Source organism: Sciurus vulgaris (assembly GCF_902686455.1).
Source record: "Sciurus vulgaris genome assembly, chromosome: 16".
NCBI classification, from domain to species: Eukaryota; Metazoa; Chordata; class Mammalia; order Rodentia; family Sciuridae; genus Sciurus; species Sciurus vulgaris.
In genome coordinates this window covers 60038727-60056528 of record NC_136477.1, presented here as the reverse complement: position 1 = coordinate 60056528, position 17802 = coordinate 60038727, and the positions used below count along the sequence as shown (strand labels likewise).

Genomic DNA, 17802 nt, shown 5'->3' with positions numbered 1-17802 from the left:
GCCCCAGACACAGTTCTACGTCGTTAGGACTCTAGGTATGCTGGTAATGTTCCTTCGGCGGTTCTCTGCTTATGGTGGCCAATTCTCAAACTTTATCTAAGCCGTGTTTATTAAAATAACTTCTGGGAGGTTTTGAAAAAGCTGATCATACTTCCAGACTGACCGCACGGTTCTAAAATGAGCCTACCAACGCGGCTCTAAAGAAAACAAGGCGCTCTGGGTAGAAAAGTAAAAGAAACCAGGACCCAGTCTCCCTCATCAAGGCAGAGCTGGGTGGGACGGGGAACCAGGCTTGGCCGCAGGTCCCACACCACTGCTGATCTTGAGTCTCAGTTCCTTTTGCTGGAAAAAGAGCTAATTTCTAAGGCAGTTGAGTATATTAAACAAGATAATGAAGATAAGAAGCGCAGTGACGTCACGTCATATAAGCTCAATCACTGAGAACTATCACTATCATTGACCTCTGCGTTAAGTTCTGTAGAACTTCAATAATAACGACGATCGCGCTGGGCATCCCCTGAAGGCTGACTGTTAAAAGCGCCATGTGTCCCTCATTTCATGCTCAGGATGGCACTATGAGGATGTGCTGGTGTTGGTCCTGTTTTACAGACAGGTAAACTGAGGTCCAAGATCACATGACCCATCGTACTCAAGCATCTGTTCTGGAAGCTGGTACTTTTGCCTGAGAACACACAGTCTTACCCATAATACTGCAGGGGAAATAGATATGCAGCAAGGAATCCAGTGGACATAAAGAAATGAAGCAGAGGCCTGGGGTCATGGCTCAGTGGCAGAGCGCTTGCCTACCACGTGTGAGGCAATGAGTTTGAGCCTTAGCACCACATAAAAATAAATAATTAAATAAAGTAAAAAAATGGAAATAGAAAAAGCAGGATGACTTAGGATAGCCTCCAGGATCCTGCCTGTCCCCTCCTTTCCCCTGCTTCCTCCCCTCTTCTCTGTTGGATCTTTTACCAACATGTACCAAGGAGAATACAGAAGGGAGGTTTATTCTACCAAAGCTCTTTTTTTTTTTTTTGTACTAGGGATGGAAGCCAGAGATGCTTAACCACTGAGCCACATCCCCAGTACTTTTTATATTTTATTTAGAGACAGGGTCTTGCTGAGTTGCTTAGGGCCTCACTAAGTTGCTAAGGCTGGCCTCCAACTTGGGATCCTCCTGCCTCGGCCTCCTGAGCTGTTGGGATTATAGGCACGTACCACTCTGCCTGGCAGAGCTCAGTCTTAAAAGTACAGCTCCCTTGGAGGATACTGTCATGGTTGTTAGGACAGCAATAGAAGCCATTATGGAAGCACTATAAAGGTCAAGGTCTTACCCACAATGAATGCCTTTCTCCATCTTGGTCCAACCCCCAGACTCACTGTTCCCATTTAAAGAACCCAGAATACCTCTCAGTCTACCTGCTCATACCTGTCAACACCCATCCCTCACTAGCTCCACCCCACTGGCTCTCACTGACCTATCACAGTTCAGCTTGGAGGGTCCTCCTGCAGAAAGCCTTCCTGACCCAGTGCCTGCCCAGTCTGTCAGGATTACCTGGCCCCTCCTGGCTTCCTGTAGCATCCAAATTCTTATCTCCCTTTCTGTGTTTCTCAGTAGTCTATAAGGAGAGGGGGAGAGAGAGAGAGAGAGAGAGAGAGAGAGAGAGAGAGAGAGTTTTCGTTTGTCTGTTTTTGGTACAGAGGATTGAACCCAGGGGCACTTATCCACTGAGCCACATCCCCAGCCCTTTTTAGATTTTATTCAGAGTCAGGGTCTCACTGAATTGCTTACAGCCTCACTAAGTTGCTGAGACTGGCCTTGAACTCATAATCCTCCTTCCTCAGCCTCCTGGGATTACAGACAGGTGCCACCACCCCTGGCCAGAAAGCAGGATAGTCTTCCAGCACGTATTCTACTATATCCTCAGAGTCTACCATTTTGCCTGATATTTCATCAGGCACCTTACAAATAAGCGTGGAATAGTACCTTTGATCACTACGAAGCACACCACTTCTTTTAAGGATCAGAGGTTATGGAATAAAACTATTGAAGATCAAGGTTTTCATGATGTGAAATATCATGAAATACAAATACAGACAATTGTACAAAAATACTAGCCACTCCGTTTCCTTAGGTCAGTCACTATGATGTGGGAACCTGGAGAATGTTTAACAATCCTAGTTTCTAGAATATTCTTCCCCTAAAAGGTTCCAATGCCCCCCTCTATTATTTACAATCATTCCACTTTAACAGGTTTTCTGTGAAGATACTGCTCAGGGACATAATGATAATTATGACATTATCATTTAGCTTTCTCTGCTCTGGATTTAATGACTTGAGAACCTTCAAATTTTTCCTATAAAAAATCTATTAATTTTCATTGCTTTCCTGCTTCTCCAAATGACTCATATCTTACCTCTTATGTTAAATCTTATATGAAAATAAAGTAAGTTTGAGGTTTGTATTCTGACCTTTGTTCTCCAAAGTCTTACAAACAAAAAACTAAAATAAAAACAGAAACCTGGCCTGTTTTAATCTACAAAGAGAGGAATAAAATTAGGGTTCAGGGAATGATCATTTGGTCTCAGTCAGTCTACCTACTTTATTTTACTACTTGAGGCTCATATTTGGAAGCATGCTCAGGGGCTAGGGATATAGCTCAGTTGTAGAGTTCATGCTGGGCATGTGCAGGGGTGTTGGATTTGATTCCAGTGAGACAAACACAAGCACACACACACACACACACACAACTGGGACATGCTAGACAACATTCTAGAAGTCAAAGATGAGATGGAGTCCATGGTTAATATAAGCACACACAGAAAGATATTAGAAATCATGCTATATTTTCCAGAGGGTCCCGTTTCAAATTATTTAACCTGTTTCTTTCATGAGTAGACTCATAAGTGTCCTATCTATTTCCTAATTGGGGGTTCAAAAAATATGGTCAATCTACATATGAAATATAAACTCTACATAACAATGCTAATATCAGATGGAAACACTGATTGGAGTCTCCCTCAATAACTGGTGGCATCCTGCTCACTTCATAAATATTATCTCTTTTAATCATTAAAATATATTTATGAGTAGGTGCCACTTTTATCCCCATTGTACAGACGAGGAAGTTAAGGCTCATTAAGTTACACAGACTCACCCAGCCACTAGGTGGCAAGCCAAAGACTTCAACAAGCCTGTCTGGCAATGTGCTGTAAGCTCTTCATTCTGCTTCAGGCTCTGGAAGTATTGGCCTTTCAGTCCGGTTTATCTGTGTTTTCATAGATCGAGCAATACACAAACAATAGCTTTCTTGGCCTTTTGCTCCTTGTCCATCTTCCTGATGGAAACATTGAATGTGATGTCCTGAGGTGCCAGAAATGTTTTAGGTCCATGAAAGAGCAAACCTGAGAATAAAAGTGTACCCGCTAAAGACGGCAGAGCAGACAGATGGCATAACCTGGGTTCCTTTGGCATCACTCACGTTCTGAAGTCCTGGAAATCCGATCCCCAGTCTTATCATTTGTTTTATTAGGAAAAAAAATATGCCATTGCCAGGTGCCGTGACGCGTGCTTGTCATCCCAGTGGCTCCGGAGACTGAGGCAGGAGGATTGTGAGTTCAAAGCCAGCCTCAGGAACTCAGTGAGACTCTAAGCAACTCAGTGAGACCCTGTCTCTAAATAAAAAATAAAAAAGGCCAGGGATGTGGCTCAGTGGTTAAGCACCCCTGGGTTCAATCCCTGGTACCAAAAAAATAAAATAAATAAAAGCGTCATTAATCTTCTGGCAGTTGGGCTTCTGGTCACACTGGAAACACTCTCACACTTGTGCCCAAGGTGACATCCACAAAAGTTTGTCATGTAAAATCTGGCAAACAAGCTGATGTTTAAATGCCCATCTGTAGATAAACGAATAAACAAATGGTGACAGATTCATGTCATGAGATGCCACATAAGCCTTAACAAGAAGTGAGCTAGATCTATACAGCTCCACAAAGAGAATTCTCAAAGCCATAATGTAAAGTGAAAAGGGAAATTGCTGAATGACAGGTGCTCAGCCCAATACAGCTGATATTTTAAAACACATGGAACAATTTCACATGTTTTATGGATGCGTGTGCATGTGCTGAATATAAAAACAAGATTTGTATTGAAAGCAGAAAAACAATGTTATCCAAAGTAAACTCACCAACTTCAGGGAGGGAAGAAGGGAAGGAAATTTGAAAGTGATACAGAAGGCACTGTACTTTGCTGTTTTCTTGAGTTGGGGTCTTGTTAAGTTGTATAGTCTGGCCTCAAATGTGTGATCCCCCTGCCTCAGCCTTCCAAGTAGCTGGGATCACAGGCATGACACATGCAATAATTCAATAGAAATTTTTTGGGGGGTTGGGTACAGAGAATTGAGCCCAGAGTTGCTTTCCCACTAAGCTACATTCCCAGCTCTTTTTATTTATTTATTTAGTTTAGATACAGTCTCTCTAAATTGTAGAGGCTATCCTTGAATTTGCAATCCTCCTGCCTCAGCCTCCCAAGTCACTGGGATTACAGGCATGAAACTACCATATCTGGTTGAGCCTGTAATGTTTTACTTCATAGAAGTCATCTGAATCAAGTTTGGCAAACTCAATTGTAGCATTTATTAAATTGGGTGGTGGATACATGAATTGCTAAATAATTTGCTGTATTTTTCTATGTATTTAATATACTTCACTTTTTTATAAATGGGTGAAAAAGAAACAAAAGCAGGTGGCTATTCATGTATTGTGCCAAATATAAAGTCTTACACACACACACACACACATGTATATGCAAAGTTCTGTACCTGGAACAAAGACTGTTCAGATTTTGAACTGAGTATGATACAAATTTGTCAGGATCTGCCTGTCATCCTATGCTCCACCCTGAACCAGTTGTATGAGGTAATACAGAAAGAGGAAGTATAGTAGTTTGTTATAGAGAATTCCGGAATCAAACAGTCTTAGGTTAGAGGGTAGAGTATCGGCAAGAAGAACACAAAAATTCTTCCTATCCTCAAAGGCATATGGCTTTGCAATGTGGTGTTCCTGAACTTTCCATCAGGAGGTGAAGTCTATTCATCTACCTTTAGATCCAGGCTGGCTAGTCACTCACATTGGTCAACAGAATGCAGCCAAAATTATTCCGTGGACTTCTTAGCCTAGGCCCCAAGAGGACATGTAGCTTCTGCCTTGACTGTCTGAACAGCCCTGTGTGATGAAGCTTGGTCTAACCCAAGGACTGGCAGAATATGACCCATAGGCCAAATCTAGTCCACCACTTGTTTGTGTAAATAAAGTTTTATTGGAACTACCAGGTGAAAACATCTTAAGAGTGACTCCAGGTGAAACTAGTAGGAAAGCAATCAAAGGCAGACCCATAGACTTGTGGACAAATATAATGGTGGTTTCAAGCCACAGAGTTTGGGGTTTGGATCATTTTAAGCAAGAGGTCACTCAGAGGGCTGTGGCCCTGGCTTTTCCATTGAATGTATGAGGCAGACAATGTTTGTTTCCACTTCACTCCCTTTGAGATTCACCACTTCAGTGCAGGCTGGCTGGCTTCCAACAACCAGGAACTATGCCTCCCTGGGGGTTTTCTCTGAAGCCCTGGAAGGAGCTCTGTTCTGTCCAAGCTGAGAAATTAACACACATTCTCTCCAACCCCTTGCCACAAACCTTAACCAGAATATGACCCAGAGGCCAAATCTGACCTACCACTTGTTTGTGTAAATAAAGTTTTATTGGAACATAGTCATGCCCTTTTGTTTGTGTATTGGAAGAAGTTGGCGTCAAAACTGGAGTTGTGGCTCAGTAGTAGAGCGTTTGCCTCGCATGTGGGAGGCACTGGGTTCCAGCCTCAGCACCGCATGAAAACAAATAAATAAAATAAAGATGTATTGTGTCCATTTACAACTTATTTTTAAAAAATTCCAGATTTCTCACCCTTTGGAAGAGATAACTTTTAAGATATGTGTTCTCCCTGTCCTGAGAGTTTTCACTCTGAGCTCCCATTGGCTTGCATCACACCCTTTATTAGCAGCCTCCCCTTCTCAACCCAAATAATCTATTTTCACTTGAACCCTTGTCATGGGATGTGCTTCAAGGTAGCACAGAAACCAAGAAATTACATGACTTTAGACAAGTTTCTCTCTCCGAACCTTAGTTTTCCTATCCATAAAATGGGACCGATGGGAGTTCCTTTACCCTAGGAGGTGGCCAAGAGGTAGTGGAGATGTGCCTTCAGCTAGCTCCGCCTCCTCCGTGCACCAGCTCTGGTGATTGGCCAGGCCCCCACAGAGCTCTCAGAGGACTGGCCAATAGGATCGTAGGGAGGCAGCGAGGCCCAGGATGTCACGCAGCCGCAGTGCGTGGACTGAGGCTGCACCCGGCTCCCGGCTCCAGTCACGTCCCCCCAGGTCAGACGTCTCAGCCCCGCGCCGCAGGTCCTGTCCGGAGGACGCTGTGGCTCCTGAGTTCCTCCTTGGCACGCGGGGCTGGATCCTGCTTCGTGCCTGACTCCAGGAGCCTGTCCCCCCACCAGAAGAAGTAAGGCAGTCGAGGAAGTGTGGCAGACAATTAGAAAAACATCACATCACCGTGCCCCGGGGTGGAAGGTGAGCATGACGTCACTGGTGGCCTTAAAAAGAAATAGGGAAGCAGGGAGGATGTGACCCTGTTCTTCTTTAGTGAAGAGGTCTGTCCCCTCCAAACCCTCCGCTCCCTCGGACCGTCTATAAATACACACCCTGGAGAAACCTGGAGAAAAAATTAAGAGCATGCTCCCACCTCGGGGAGCACGTTCCATTTGCTCTAGTTCTTTCCGTTCTCATTTAAAGGTGGTCTGCTTGGTTCTCCTTCCTCATGACCCCCCCACCCCCAAGATTCAGGGGTATACGGGGGAGAACGGGCCCCACAGCATGCTCCGAAGGCCTTGCTGGGTCCCACTTCCCTGTGAAAGGCTTTCTCAGCCCTGAACTAAGACAGCAAGGTATTAAGAGTGGCCTTCTGGCTTACCTCCAGCCAGGAAAAATGGTCAAGCTTTTTTTTTTTTTTTTTATAATTGCCCTGAATGGAAGTGACTATTTTAGAACCTGAAAACATCTCCACAGCCCCTTGGAGTCACTTTTGGGAAAGTCCCTCACTGTTGTCTTCTTGTCATGCGATAGGATGTCAGTGTCGGGGACATTTCCTATCAGAAAACCATCAAGGGCTCCGTGTAGCACTTGGAGAAGCTTAAAAGGGTGCTATGGTTTACAGACCTTGGCTCTTGCTGCAAATGGCATCATTTCTTCTTCCAGAAGAAAATATTTTGTCCTGGTGTTTATTGGTTCAACACAATTCAGATTGTTTGTGGTCATGGTCTCTGATCACAGAGCATAAAGTCTTTGCAATTTATCTTTGCACAGCAACACAGTGAACTCAATTTCTTGCAATTATTAGATGCTCTGGGAATATGTGTGCTGGAAAATAGAATGTGCTGGTTTCTGGAGGCAGAAATCTTGGAGCTGTTCGACTTGAGGTTGCGCAACCTCTCAGACCCTCTGTTTCCTTATCTGTTACCTCTGCAAACTTCCTTCCTTCCCTGGTTGCACTTTTGGAAATGTGAAAGGGGAAAAGGGGCACCCCCTCCCCCAGTTTCCTATTACATAGTACATCCTCAATGAATGTGTGAGTTCCTATGATTAGAAAATCACGTGTGTGATTCTTCAACTTATAAGAAAAAGAATGGTGGAGAAACAGTAAGGCAGGCTTTTGGGTGATCATGGACAAAACCTGGATTCAGTTCCTGGCTTTGCTATATTCTAGGACCATGATCATGATCATTGTAATTCTCTTTCCTTGCCTCAGTTTCTCCATACAAAGAGCGCAAAGATCCACCTCATAAGACTACTAAGGATTGAGACAGTTCACAGAAAAGCACTCAAAGTCCATTTACCATAGCTACTAGCAGAGAATAGTGACTTCCATTAGTGTCAAAATAATTATTTTAAAATTACTGTTAGAGAAGACCAGTCTCTTCTCATGCCTGGGAACTTGAGCTGTCAATCACAAAGCAGGTACTTGGTAGGCATTCAGAAGACACAAAGCATTTGGTTGGGAGGGCATCTTTGCGGATTCTGGATTCTGGCACAGTCTAGAGACTCCAGTTTCTCACCAGATTGCAAATCCCCAGATGTCACACACCATACCATATAAGCATGGTATTTTAACTACCTTGATGGGTCCCAGTCAGTTGTGTAAAGCTTGACAAAAGGAATACGTTAAAAATTGTATTAAAGGTATAAACGTATATGAAGTCTGCATGATAATTAATAACTTGGGCCCGAAATAAGGTTATTCAGACCAACTACTCTCTAATTTCCTTACATAGCAATTTTTTTAAAGTAGGAGACAATGGCATGATTTGCAATTAACCACATCTGAAATTGTCCAAAACCTTGCATTTATGATAAATAATAATGATATGAAACCTAATAATGTTCACTATTTACCCATGTCATATGTGTTCCTGTATTTAAACACCTACTTTTTAATATGGTACTCATCAGTTTTCCCAATATTATATCATTTTATACAAGGAGAAAGGTTATTCTTACTGTTCCCATTTTATAGATGAGATGGCTAGTGCTTCATGAAGATTAAGTAACACGTTTTTGGTCACACTTTGGTACATGATCTCTGGGAGTTCAAACCCAACCTTGTGAGAAACAGGAATTTCCAGTTTGAGTCTGAGCATGGAGTGAGGGGACAGGTTTGTAGACAGCAGACCTAATTTATGACTTCCTTTCTGTCTAAAGAATGAAAAGTCTAAAGAAGTTGGAAGTGCTGAGACACTAGTCAGTATGTTAGTCAGCTTTCCATTGCTGTGTCAAAATACCTGAGAAAAATGACTTTAAAAGAGGGAAGAATTCTTTCGGCTCATGGTTTTCAGAGGTTTCAGTTCATGGTCACTTGGAAGTGTCGCTTTGGACTTGTGGTGAGGCAGAACATCATGGCAGAGGAAACTGCTCACCTCTTGGCAACCAGGGAGCAAACACAGAGATAAAACAAACACAGACATGAAGGGATTGGGTTTCCAATGTCCTCTTCAAGGGCACACCCTCAGTGACCTAATTTCCTTCCACTAAACCCCACCTCCTAATACTGCCACAGACTGATGACCACATCTTTATTTAGCACATGGGCCCTTGAAGGACATTTAGGATGCAAACCATAACAGTAGATTAATAATTAGTCAAATCCTTGAGCCACCACAACTAAGAAGCAAGTTGATGGGTACAAAGGTACAGTACACTCAAAGATAAAATAGCAATTAGCCATGATCATTTTGCAAGGAGCCTACACATATTCTCTCATTGGTTCCTTCAAACCATCCTGCAGAGGCAAAATAAACACAGACACCCCTGGAGACACAAGCTAGGGAGAAAAGGGTTTAGAAACTCTGATATACCGAAGTCAAGTATGGATGATGGGGCTGGAAGTCAGTGGTAGAGCACTTGCCCAGTACGTGTGAGGCATGGGATTCCATCCTCAGCACCACATAAAGATAAATAAATAAAATATAGGTATTATGTCCATCTACAACTAAAAAAAATAATTAAAAAATATGGATGATGATCCAACCCAGGGCTTTACAAATGTGAGCAGTACACAGGGATTCACTGAATAGTATAGCAACACTTAACTGGATTCCATTGTTAAAGTAAAAATAGTTTTAAGGGACCCTAATCACTCATTGATTGTATGTCAGTAACCCATTTTAGAAAGTGATCCAGAGGAAACACTTCACCTGGATTCTGCACATACTGGTGGGCGTGTCTCTCTGTCACTCCTTGGTCCATGCCAGGGACATCAAGAACAGCAGCCATGGCCAAAGAACACTCAGACTGAGAAATCTGCTGTACCTGAGGGACCATGGTATATATTACATTCTAAACTCTTATTGTAGTAGCCATGTTTTTAATATCTACTTTAAAAAATAATATTGCTACTCAAACAGACTTATTCAACACCAGTTATAGTCAGCCCTCTATATCCGTGGGTTCCCAATCCTTGGATTTACCCAATTCAAGAAATATTTGAAAAAAAAGTTACGTTGCTGATATGAATGATGTAGTCATGGTTACATTTGTACGGAATATGTCCAGACTCTTTTCTTGTTGTTATTCCCTAAACCATGTAGCATAATCACCGTTTACAGAGCATTTAACATTGTATTAGGTGTAAGTAATTTAGAGATGATTTGAAGCATGCATATAGTATACAAAGGATGTACACAAGTTCTATGCAAATACTATACCATTTTGCACGAGACTTGAGTACCTGCAGATTTTGTTATCTGCCAGGGTCCTCCAGGCTTGGTTCCAACCAAACCCCTGCAAGTACTGATGGATATCTATATTCTGTCTACATAGTTTTGGAATTTGCAGGATCAGTGGAAAGCTGATGTAATTTGGAGGTATAAACAGGGATCTACCATGGGCATGGTGGCACATGCCTGTAATCCCAGTGGCTGGGGAGGCTGAGGCAGGAGGATCACAAGTTCAAAGTCAGCCTCAACAACTTAGCAAGACCTTAAGCAACTCAGGAAGACCCTGTCTCTAAAGAAAATATAAAAAAGGGTTGGGGATGTGGCTCAGTGGTTAAGCGCAGCGCCCTGGGTTCAATCCCTAGTCCCTAAAAAAAAAAAAAAAAAAAAAAAAAAAACAGGGAGCTGGAATGGAGATTGTAAGTGGTGGACTAGACCTTTGCAGAATATTGACCAAGGTGGCAAGAGCCATCCCAGAAGAGAAACTGAGAGCTATGTAAGACCTGCCGTGCTTGGTCACTGGCCATAACTGGGCATGCATGGTGGGCAGGCAAGCAATCAAACAAAGCCCAAAAGTCTGTGCTCAGTAAGGCTTGGGTTTTGTCCTCTAAGCACCAGAGAGTCAATGAAGAGATTTCTGAGCAGAAGTGGCAAGATCAAGATTTGTTTTCAAAAGATTGTTCTGGCAGCAGGATGGCTGTCAAAAAGGAGAGGGCTGGCTTACTGCAGTGTTTAAAGCCCGTGGTCCTGGCACTTGTGCCGACCACAAAGAGCTGCATAGAACTGGGGGATTCTTGTGCTGAATGCAGATCAGGGCATTTGTACAAGCCCTTTTACTCCTTCAACGCTCTCTTTCAGTTCATCAAATAACAGTCCGGGGAAGAGGACCACATGGAATTATCCCCTACTCACAGATGGGAAATCATCTCCAAGTGGCTAGAGAACCACAGAACAATTGCCAGTTAGAGTAATTGCATGCTAGCTCTGTCTCATTTAAGATTGGAATTTGATTTGTGTGGCTAGAAAATGAAGCATGTTTAAAACTCTGGGGAAAAAAACAACAGCAACTCAGTGCCCATATGTAGAAATCAATGCTGAAGAGTAATCTTTAAAAAAAAAAAAAAAACCCTCTGCTTCAAGAAACTTAACCTAAAGACACATACAGCATACCTGAAAACCAACAGGCTGCTAGCCAGGGATCTGCTTTGCAATATTAAAAATACTTGATGGAAAGTATTATAATTTCATGCATCTAATATGCATAGCTTAAAAATATGTTCAGAGATAGAATTTAAGCTTGCCTAATTGTGCACATTACAACCCTTATCAAACTGTGCTTGAATTTAACTTAAAAACCATTTCACATTGACTACGGAGCACACATTCTTTGAATTACAAATGAAAGCCAGGAGGTGGAAGCCAGGAGGTAGAAGCCAGGAGGCTAAAGCCTGAAGGCCTGAGCAACAGGGGAGCCCATGGTGTAGGCCCCTAGTCCAACGCCAAAATTCTGAAGGTGGCAGGTCACTGATGTAAGTCCCATTTGGAGTCCAAAGTCCCACTCAAGCAGAGACCAGATTTGCCCCTCCTCCACGTTTTCTTCTATTCAGATTCTCAGTGGAGGGGATGATGCTAATCTGTATTGGGGAGGGGAATCTTCTGTACTCAGTCTGCCAATTCTAATCCCATCTCTTACCAGAAACATCCTCCTGGACCCAACCAGAAGAAATAAAATGTTTTACCAGCTATCTGGGCACCCCTTAGTCCAGTCAGGTTGACTCATAAAATTAACCTCCACGACATTCTCAGCTCACCACCTCTTTTTACACTTCCTCCAAAGCACATGTACCTGTTCACAAAATTAGGGAGACAAATAATCAAGGTTATTTTAACATACAGTATAATTAACTTCTTGTACTTGGGGTTTCAGAACAAACCAAAAAATGCACAAGATTTGTAGTCTTGCAATACCATTTTATGGTTCTCCGTAGTCAAAAGAAATTCCAGGTGGGAAAAACACAGAGTGACTTTAATGACCTTGAGCAGCTTCCAGATGGAAGAGCAGTCTGTTTAGATTGGGCTCAGTCCCTTCTTTGCACTAAGCCTTAGTAACTCTACTGTAAAATGACCCAGTGGCCCTATCTAATCTGACTCTCAACTGTTTCTCCAACTTTGTCTCAACATTCTCCCCATCACTCACTCATCCTCTACCTTGAGGAGGCCTCAATGTCTCCCAGATGTGGGAAGCACATTCCCATGTCTGGGCCTTTGCACTTGATATCTTCATGGCCTAGAAACAGCTACTCCCTCCGAGGTTTTCATCTCATTATTTCAAGTCTCTGCTGAAATAACTCTTCTACAGAAGCCTTCCCTTGGTCTCTTTGTCCATTTTACATTGCTGTTACAGAGTACCTGAGACTGGGTATTTGGTCTAGAAAAGAGATTTTCTTTCTTAGCTCATGGTTTATGACAGTCCCACAGACTGGTGCTGGCGTCTGTCCAGCTCCTGGTGAGAGCCTCATGCTGCTTCATCTCATGGTGGAAAGCAGAAGGGCAAGTGAATTCACACAAAGAGACAAATCACATAGGGTAACCTTGCTTTAGAACAATCCACTCTCAGGTAAACTAACTCTTCACAAGGGACCCCTGGTGACCCAGATGCTTCTTAAGGGTCCCATCCTCAACACCATTAATGTCAGAAATAAAATTTCAACATGAGATGAAATTTGATGTCCCAAATGGTACCCAAACCACAGTGGTCTCTAAAGAAGCACTCACCACCCAGTACTCCCCATCTGACCTTCCCTGCCAACCCTCTTTATGCCATTCATCTTTACCTGCCATTCTTTTTCAATTTATTATCCATTCTCACCTCACCGGTAAAAGATAAAATCCTTGAGTGTCAAACTTTGGTCTCTTTCCCTTTCCCATGTCTTCAAAGAGTGCCAGCAAATAAGTGCAAGCTCAGTTAATATTTAGAGAAGAGAGAAGGTGTGGAGAAATGAAAGAAATCTCTAGTCTCCATCAGTATTTCCAAACTGGCACCATAATTCTAAGCTATTTCCATTGACCCGGTGATTGGTGATTAGAAGGAGAAGTAGTAATCATTTCCTTTACAAATCAAAAAGTTATTCATGGCAAAATATACACAGCATAAAACTTACCGTCTGAACATTTTTCAGAAGTAAAATCAGGGAACTTCTATGTAAATGTTGCCTTAAAGAGTATTCTGGGCCTGGCTTCCCAATGCATAGCTTCTAAATCAATTAAAGATATCACAGCCAGGTGTAGTGGTGCATGCCTGTAATCCCAGCAACTCGGGAAGCTGAGGCAGGAGAATCATGAGATCAAAGCCAGCCTCAGCAATTTAGCAAGGCCCTAAGCAACTTAGCAAGACTCTGTTTCAAATTTTTTTAAAAAATGGGCTGGGGATGTGGCTCAGTGGTTAAGTGCCCCTGGTTTCAATTCCCAATATTACAAAAAGACATTACAGAGCTACCTCTGTCCAAAAAATTATTCTACATTCCTAACTATTTACATTAACTGGTTTACTTCTTTTAATCTTCTGTTAAAAGCAACCTTTTGTTAAAGCAAGTGCCCTGCAATATACTTCTGTAAAGCAAGATGAATTTACCAAATTAGAAAAAAATAATAATAATAACAAAAAAATTTTTATTGTGCACCAGAAGTAGTGTGGTCTAATAATGGAGCAAAACTTTAAAGCAATATAACGGACTTCTTTCCTTTTCTATCAGTGGGTTTAAGTGATGTTAAGTGAAACCTTATTTGGTAGTTGTGTCAAACATCTACATTTGAAAGTCTATGAACATGGGACTTGGTCAAATGAGCCTTGTGCTGGGTCAACAGATTTATTCCCAAGTGACAGACAGAAGCTGAGCCTAAGGTTATCGTTTATTCAAGGTGAACACAGAGAGTAGAAAGTAGGTATGCATATCTGGGTCTTATAACAGCAAGTACTGAGTCTTTCCATTATACCAGTCTGCAAAATGACATTCCTAAACGTAACTGGCTCGTTTTTCATCTCTTTTTTATTTTCAGCTTTAGCATTCAAAGTTATTCTATGCTGAAATTTCTTCCTTCAAGACTCACATAAAAGGGTGGGTTTTTTTTTTAAAGCCCAAGCTATGAATTTTCTAGACTAGCATCTTAGCAATAAAAAACACCTTTCCTGAGAAAGTGGCCTTACATGCCACCTGGCAGTTCAGACCTCACTTTAGGAAATACAACTTAATTTAATGGGGTGCTAGGAAGCAGGCTTGGGATGAATCCAGCATTCTAATATAGACTTTCTGACCAGATGGTGTTCACTTGCTCCTAAACTTATCCTCTTATTATTGCAAGACTGCTTTTATTTCTTTCCTTTTTTTTTTTTTTTTTCTTTTTAATACTCTAGTAGTAACTAAGGAGGTGAAGGTCATGGTTGTGATCCATGTAAGAGTCAGTACCCCTTACTCAAGCTCTAAGGTGTGATTGCCATGATCGGCCCTACTCCATGGGCAGCCCCATTTCAAGTTACAGAGTGGAACTGAGTGGCAGGACCCCTCCAAATTGTTTACCAGGGAGCTAAGCAGCAAGTAGTCAAGTCAGGTCAACTCTTCACTCCTTCAGCCAAAGGTCACTGTGAGATTTCTAGAATGTTCTATATGTCTAACTCAGTGAAAGATATATCACTGGGTAACAAAGTAAGGTTTAGTCCTAACCCATGAACCCATTCATGGTGAGTCTTTACTACCTTCCCGGCACTCTTCTGGGTACTATGGATATAGCAATTGTCAAGGCGGATGCTGTCTTTGGAGCTCACAAACTAGAATCTATAGGAAGTCTATTGCTGCAGTGTCAGTCAATATCATCTGGTGAGTCCTTATGAACAAAGAACTGAAGGGTTACAAGGATGAAACACCATTCCAGCCTTTAGAATTCCCATATATAAAATTTTTTTAAAAAAGAAGTAACCTCTCAAAAGCTGCATACATGTGCACATAAAATATTTAAATCACTGACTGACAGACTCTTAAGAGAATGCTCAGTAATGTTAGTTACTGACTTTTTCTTTCTTTCTTTTTTTTTTTTTTTTTTTTTTTTTGGTACAAGGGACTGAACCCAGGGGCACTTAATCATGAGCCACATCCCCAGTCCTTTTTTTATATTTTAGTTAGAGACAGGATCTCACGGAGTTGCTGAGGCTGGCTTTGAACTCATGATCCTCCTGCCTTAGCCTCATGAGCTGCTGGGATTACAGGTGTGTGCCACTGCGCCCAGCTCCAGTTACTGGTATTATTAAGAAGGCTTCACATTGTCTCAACATGGAACCACTGAGCCTCAGGCCTCCTCTCCCTTTTTTATTTTGTTTTATTTTATTTTAACTTTAAAAAAATGTAGTGCATTATTATGCATTGTTATACATAATAGTGGGGTTCATTTAGACATAGTCATGAATGCATGTAGGTTAGCCTTCTCCATTTCAATCCCCAGTACCATCTCCTTCCCACCCACCACCTCCCCCGCTCCCTTTCTGGAGGATATTCTTCTAGAAAACCCCTAAAGAACTTGGCTTCTTTGTAGGAAGGCAGGATTTATCTGCCAGCCCTGGGTGCTGGGTGTCAGGTGTCCAGAGGTGGCTTTCATTTTATTTGACAAGGGCCTGCGCACTGTGTACCCTTTAGGGGACCTGAACAGAAGTATGTTTCACAATGTAATTTTTTCAAAGGGTACATATCAGTTGTTAGCTAACTATGACAAACTAGGCCATGAGAAATTGGGTCAATGTAAAGTTTCCCCTCAAAAGCGTTTTGAACTTTCCTGCCTTAAAAATTTTGTTAGAAAAAGATAACCCACTCTTTAGACAGAAGGTTAGCAGAAAACAGAAACAGACAGACTCATCTCTCTGAGGTGTGTACATGGATGCAGGTTCAGATCATGAACTTGGCTCTGAAATTCACTAATTCTGGCTCTGAAATTCACTAATGGGGAGTACTTCTGTGAGTTGGGTGGCCTCTCGGATGCACAGTTCTGTTAACTCTTAAGATAGGGATTACTAAGTCTACCTCAAGAAATGGTTGGGAAGAGTGAACCAAATAACACAGACCAAGTTCAATGGCTGGATGATAAGACAGTAGTGATGTGGGCACCATCCATGATGGGAAGAGTGCACCAAATAACACAGACCAAGTTCAATGGCTGGATGATAAGACGGTAGTGATGTGGGCACCAATCCATGATGAGAAGAGTGCACCAAATAACACAGACCAAGTTCAATGGCTGGATGATAAGACGGTAGTGATGTGGGCACCATCCATGATGCTGGTGATGCTGGTGATGATGCCACAGAAGATAATCAAGATGAAAACGTCGGTCCGCCCGACAGTGTTGAGCTCCGGGATTCTGTCTCCCACCCAACCCGTACCTCTTCTCCCACAATGTTATCCTGAAGGCTCGTTTCAGAGATAGAAACAGAGATCATCACAGTGAAAAAGAGCAGACTCCTATCACTGCAGAGCAAAACTCTTTGAATAGTGTTTCCACCACTAGGACAACTTGAAATTATTCCTCCATAGTATTTAGGTCAGGTTGTTCTTTGAACAGAGCCTTATTTTTGTTTAATATTTTTTAGTTGTAGTTGTCAATAGACCTTTATTTTACTTATTTATTTTTATGTTTTATTTATTTATATGGGGTGCTGAGGATTGAACCCAGGGCCTCACACGTGCTAGGCAAGCCCTCTACCACTGAGCTACATTCCCCTGCCCATGAGCAGAACTTTTGCCTGTAGATGATTCTTTGCATGCACAAAGCAAACTAGCCTAGACAGGGTAATATCTCAGACTCATTAGCACCATCTCGTACCCAACTAAGCTAACTAGTCTGACATGAAGAATGAATATGATCTCAAACTAGTCCCTGGGTTATTTCCTTGGGCCCTTCCATAGAACTGACTGCAAAAATTGTCTATTATTATTATTATCATCTTCATCGTTGAGTTTTCATTTGGAGTAGTTTCCTTGCCATGATAGTGGTTCCCTGGGCAAAGGCTTGGGGAGGTGATAACATGCCTCCTGGAATATAAGAATAAACACTCCATTTCATTGTGATAATCTAACAGGCACAGACATACAAATGTCTTGATAACAAGAAGGCAGATAAAAAAGAATGACTATGACTTTTGCTGGTAAATGGATGGAGTTGGAGACTCTCATGCTAAGTGAGATAAGCCAGTCCCCAACACCAAAGGCCGAATGTTCTCTCTGTTATGTGGATGCTAACGCACAACAAGGTGGGGGGAGGGAAGAATAGAAGCTCACTGGATTAGACAAAGGGGAATGAAGGGAAAGGGGGATGGGAATGGAAAGACAGTGGAATGAATGGGACGTCACTTTCCCATGTTCATATATGAACACACGACCAGTGAGACTCCACACCATGTCCAACCACAAGAATGGGAAGTCACACTCCATGTATGT

At 42.2% G+C, this 17802-nt stretch overlaps 1 protein-coding gene across 12 annotated transcripts in view; it reads right to left on the bottom strand.

The window, feature by feature from the left end:
* Positions 1-17802, bottom strand: part of LOC306646050 (uncharacterized protein) — a 242773-nt gene that overhangs the window by 187156 nt on the left and 37815 nt on the right. The window contains exon 2 of one of the 12 annotated variants that reach the window (XM_079114475.1): positions 9809-9923. The exons of the other annotated variants lie outside the window; for them this stretch is intronic. Coding sequence (XP_078970601.1) covers positions 9809-9923 — 115 coding nt within the window. The remainder of the gene's footprint in view (positions 1-9808; positions 9924-17802) is intronic. 12 annotated transcript variants of the gene reach the window in all.